Raw genomic sequence first — 5,506 nt, forward strand, 5'->3', positions numbered from 1 at the left:
TTTCCCTATTGTAAAGCATCTTTAAGCACACTGAAGAGCACCTTATAAACAATAATTATTATTAAATTATTGAAAATATTTCATTATTATTCAAAACTACAGGCGACTTGCAGAGGACAGTCCTCTTGGTGTGTTGGATCCAAACGCTCCTCACTTTATCGTCTGCTTCACTCTGAACTTATAAGTCAGTCATCCCCTTTCTTATCCTTTTTTGTGATTTTCCAGGTGTAACGTGACGATGACAGTTTTGCTGCTCTACCTACAGTAAATACTTTTGATTTGTATTTATAGGCAGCTTTTTTTAAGATTTTCTTGAACTTGGTATATGTGATGATTATTTGACTAATCAAGTTAGTTTGCTTTCTGGAAATGAAAAAAAAAGTATATTTACGAAGCATTTGTCAGGATATTTTGGTGCAACTCAGTAAAGCATTCTGGTCACTTGGAAGTAGAAGTAATTGCAACACAATTCATTTCTGTGGATGTCCGTGTGTGACAGAGAAGTGAGGAAACCACAGACTTTCACAGCTACATTTCAGGCTGCCAGAACAACAAACTCTGCCCTTTAGAAAAATTAAATACCTGGTGAGTACAAACCATGACCCACCTCTGCCTTCCTTAAAGCCTGATGCTGCTGGCTACATGACTCGTGCCTGTAGCTGTGCTCCTTTGCTCTGCCACAGCACAACTTTTATACCAGAAACCTGCACCCTGCCCGTCACCCACCTATGGTTGCTCCCCAGCCCTTGCAGGCTTGTTGATCCCATTCTCTCAGCCTGCAGTGATTTGACAAAGAGCATATCAAACTGCCATTCCCTGCTTCCTACAGCCTGATACTGATCCTCTCTGCTGATATAAACTCCTTTCCATCTCCTCCTCCCACCTGGACATAATGAATTAATTTTAGTTGTTTTGTTTGCAGCTGGCGACAGAAACAGCGTGGGGAGCACCGGCAGCGTAGGCAGCACCCGCAGCGCCGGGAGTGGACAGAGCACCGAAAGCAACAACGCACCCAATGGACTCCAGCACCACAGCGGTCACCATGACAATGCCAGCAAGGTTTGCAAATGCAATCACACTGCTACACTTGCTGATCCATTGTGCTGACATAGTCACGGTCACATCTGGTCTCTTCAGACTGGATCTCCCAGCCCTGATGCGACAGATGTGCAAGTTTGGTTTCTTTTTATTTATCTGGTTAAATTATAGTTAAAATCCTAATTTGAATGTAAAATAACTTATTTGAGCCGTCATGTGCTGCTGACATCTTATTTTACATGATGACTTTATACCTGTTGCCTTCTCTTCAGTAAAATACAGCTGAATGACTCAGTTTGTTATGAGTGTGTGTGTGTGTGTGTGTAGCCAGCACCCCCTGCTGTTGATTCTGGACACTCAGACTTTGGCAAACAGCCTGATCCTGCAGGTAACTTTGTTTTTTACCTTTCTTAAATAACCATGCATTTTGACATTTTTGTCTATTAGACTCCCAGACACACACAAAGATATATTTTATGGTTAATGTGATAAATAATACATACATACTGTCCTGCATTACATCTTCAAGGACCATACAATCAGAAACTTAAGAAAGTATAGAAGCAAAAGGGAATTACAGCATAAGGGAATAAGTAACTTTGTCGTATTCATATCTCAATAATGTGATGTGAGATCTAAGAGGTTTCTGAGTTCAGTGCTGCTGAGCTCTGGTGTGATGTCGCTGCAGGTGGGGCTCCTCGGCGGCAGACAGTGACGGTGCACAGACCTGCAGAGCAGAGTTTCTCTCAGCAGTTTGTTCATCCTCAGCAGCTGCTGGAGGGGAAGGTGAAGATGTACACAAGAATGTGTTACCACTCAATCTGTCATTCTGTCATTAGGTTGTGTGGTTTTTTTTGTTTTTTTTTCTAAACTGGGGTTTTGCTTCTAAATCTTGAGATGCTTGGCAGGTCTATGAGTAAGATTTACCATGATTTTATTTAAAAAATGTCCATAGTCCTCAAAAAATTAAGGTGAATCCAAATTCCTTTAATCGCATTCATGTTTTCCTGACTTGTGTCTTGCCATTTAGTCTTAGTCCCGCCCACGTAACATGCGAGGAGAGATAAACTGAGGAAACACGTTTTAACTGACATGAGACGTCTTTTCCTCTGATCCTTAATGTGAGGCAAACAATCACAAACTGATTTCCAATAAAGAGGTGTGTCAAACCGTAACAGACTTCTGCAAAGGATGCACCTGTGTTTCCTCTGTTGTAGCTCCTCTAGTCATCCTCCTTGCTGCTCAGAGCAGAAATAAGAGCTTTGGAATGCCCTTCATCATGACGAGAGAGAGGATCAAGAAATGATAAAATAAGGGAATTGGGATTCACCTTTAATGTCACCACTATAAACAAACTATAAATAATTCCCTCTGGTGTGACAAAGAATTGCTTGCGTGATGGACCAAAGGAGAAGTTGAATAAAACAAGTTTGCGGCTGCTGTATGATTTTCTGTCACTGACTCTGTTTAGCATCTGACTTTTACATGAGAGGCACAGGCTGAACAACAATAGCATCAGTGTGTTTGTACTTGTCTCAGGATGCAGAGGCCATCTGTCAGTGGCTGAGCGAGTTCCAGCTGGAGCAGTACACTGGGAACTTCATCAACGCTGGCTACGATGTACCGACAATCAGTAGGATGACTCCTGAGGTGAACAAACGCATGAGGATTTTCTCAGGTTTTTCTCTGAATGTAAAAAAAAAACACATGAAAATGGATTTGACCTGCCTAATTGCAGCTGAAAGTGGTTATTTCTTGGTCACAGCTGCCACCTGTTTGAATTTTTGGTAGTCTTTAACAGAATATGCGTCGGCTGGACAGCAGAGATTCATAGGCGGGTTTAGTCCTGACTATGAACCAGAGCCACTGTTTAATACCATTTAAAGCGAGAGTAGTGAGCTGTGATTTGCCAGTAGCTGTGTGTACAGGTAATTTGGTGACGTGCCGTCTCTTGTCTTGTTGTGTCCAAAGGATCTGACCGCCATTGGAGTGACCAAACCAGGCCACCGCAAGAAAATCTCCATTGAGATCAGCAACCTGAACATCCCAGAGTGGCTGCCAGAGTACATCCCAGTAAGACCCCCATCTGTTTGCTGCAGCATACACCAGCTTTCAAACACTGCGATGCCAGTTGATCGGAATCTTTTCTCTCCTGCAGTCTGATCTGGGCGAGTGGCTTAGTGCCATCGGCCTCCCACAGTACCTCAAAAAACTCTCTGAGAATGGCTATGACTCCATCAGCATTGTCAAAGACCTGACATGGGAGGATCTGCAGGAGATCGGCATCACCAAGCTGGGTGAAGAAGCATTATGTGATCAGATTCTAGCATGTGAACATCAATATGACTCTTTGTACAAGTGCTGTTTTACTTTGGTGTGATGGTTGATTTTGTCTGCAGGACACCAGAAAAAACTGATGTTGGCGGTCAAGAAGCTGTGTGACATCCAGAGGGCCATCCTTCAGGCTGAATTAGGTCAAGGCACGCTGCAGCACAAAGGCCCCGGAGCCCTCCACCTGGTCACCATCGAGCCGCCAGATGCTGGAGGTGAATGCTCTTCACCTCACACGCCAAAGATGCTGACCTTCCAGGACAGCGAGCTGAGTGCCGAGCTGCAGACAGCCCTGTGTAGCCACTACGGAGGCCCTGAGGACAGTTTGGCCATAAAGAAAGTAGTGGGGATGTCCCATAGCCAGGAGAGCATTGACACTCGGTCAGGAGGCTCAGGCCGCTCCCAGGAGCCTCCCACAGCCTCCATCACCCCCCACAGCTGGTCGCAGGAGAACCTGAACAGCAGCCCTGCAAAGGTGAGGAACCTCCCAGAGGGCTGGGACCAGAGGCCTTTGCAGCAGCAGCTGCCGCACAAGCAGGTGCCTCTGGGTACAGCCACTGTGTTTAAGTACCCGGCCATTCCAGTCAAGCCCAAACTGTCTGGGTCTCATGGGCCATCCCCACACAGCTCCCCAGCACTGAAGGGTTTCAGCTACCTGCATAGTCAATCTGGCTCCACAAACCTGAGCTCATCTCCCGGGTCTGAGAACCACACTGTGATGCAGACCAGGAAGCGCACTCAGGGCGTGACTCGCTATGCTCTGTCAGATGGAGAGCCAGAGGAGGATGACGAGGAGCCTGCACTTCCTTCAGGAAACCTACCGTCCTATGCCACCTTAGCCCGCAAGCCGGGCCGCAGCCAGCTGGCTCGACTACAGTCAAGTCCAGACAAGAGCAGCAACGTGGGACGCAGTCAGTCGTTTGCGGTGCGCTCTCGGAAAAAAGGTCCCCCTCCCCCACCGCCAAAGAGGCTGAGCTCTGTGAGCAGCACCACCAGTGGGGAGCTGAGCAGCAGCAGCACGATGTCCTCTGTTTGCAGTGTGGTGACTGACAGTCCAGGGAATGTCAGGAGCATTACAGCCTCTCTGGAAGGCAGCACAGTGGGGAAGATCCCCCCAGGAAAAAAAAAAGGGGGCCGCCTCCAACTTCTCTCATTTCTGCAGGACAGGATCCCAGAGAGACTGCAGCAGTGAGGAGGAGAGTGCAGAGTGAGTGTATCCCCACCCAGAGCAGCAGCCGCACCGAGCCGGACCGAGGGGTGAAGTCTGACTCTGAGGAGGAAGAATCAAAAGGTCGTGGACTGGAGGGTTCTTCATCCCCTCAGAACAGCTCCAGTGAGTGCATCCCCTTTGCAGAGGAGGGCAACCTGACCATTAAACAGAGGCCCAAAGCTCCAGGGCCTCCCAGGGCTGAGGCTGTGCTGGAGCCTCCAGAGAGATCAGCAGCCAAGAATCTGGAGGTGCCCGAGTTTAATCTGAAGGAGTCGGACACAGTCAAGCGCCGTCACAAACCCAAAGACAAGGAACAGGGAGCAAGTTCCCCCAGCAGAGAGGGAGTGCCTGGATCAGAGTCCGACAGCAGCAGGCCTCAGTGCCAGAGCCAGGAGGATGTCAGTCTGAGGATCAGTGAGGCTGGTCTGGAGACGCCAGGCAGTCCAGCTACAGGGGCCCCCAACAAACCCGCACTCTCACCGAAACCTCCTGCTGTTGCTCCAAAACCTCTCCGCCAGGGTCTGCTAGCTGCACAAGGTAAGACACTCACAGCTTACACATACATACAGCATACTGTAGACAGTGTATCTTTACAGTGTACACTTAATCAGCCAGGATTGTAACGTATGGCTCATTCCACACAAACTCTTCATATTGACTTGGCTTGTTGGTATATTTCCTGCTTTTCTCTTCTTAACAGCAGGACTTTCCTCTCCAGCTGTGACCATAAATGTGGTTCAAAGTGTGGCCTTTTCCACTCAGTCCTGTTCGTCCTCGCCAGTTCACAGGCCCACGGTGCCCACGGCGGCCCCCTCAGCCTCGGCCTCTCAGAGCTCCTCACTGACAGCGATGAGGCCTCAGGTGTCTGTGGTGGGCCCGGGCCTCATCCCCGAGTCGTACAGTGGAAGTGGGGGGGGTCAGCAGAGA

At 48.3% G+C, this 5,506-nt stretch overlaps 1 protein-coding gene across 1 annotated transcript in view; it reads left to right on the forward strand.

Moving 5' to 3' along the window:
• Positions 1-5,506, forward strand: part of caskin2 (CASK interacting protein 2) — a 65,288-nt gene that overhangs the window by 56,989 nt on the left and 2,793 nt on the right. The window contains 9 exon segments of the mRNA XM_020613228.1: positions 923-1,059; positions 1,366-1,426; positions 1,727-1,824; positions 2,578-2,688; positions 3,010-3,111; positions 3,197-3,335; positions 3,438-4,498; positions 4,501-5,116; positions 5,280-5,504. Coding sequence (XP_020468884.1) covers positions 923-1,059; positions 1,366-1,426; positions 1,727-1,824; positions 2,578-2,688; positions 3,010-3,111; positions 3,197-3,335; positions 3,438-4,498; positions 4,501-5,116; positions 5,280-5,504 — 2,550 coding nt within the window.

Source organism: Monopterus albus, unplaced genomic scaffold, assembly GCF_001952655.1.
Source record: "Monopterus albus unplaced genomic scaffold, M_albus_1.0 scaffold131.1, whole genome shotgun sequence".
Classification (NCBI taxonomy): domain Eukaryota; kingdom Metazoa; phylum Chordata; class Actinopteri; order Synbranchiformes; family Synbranchidae; genus Monopterus; species Monopterus albus.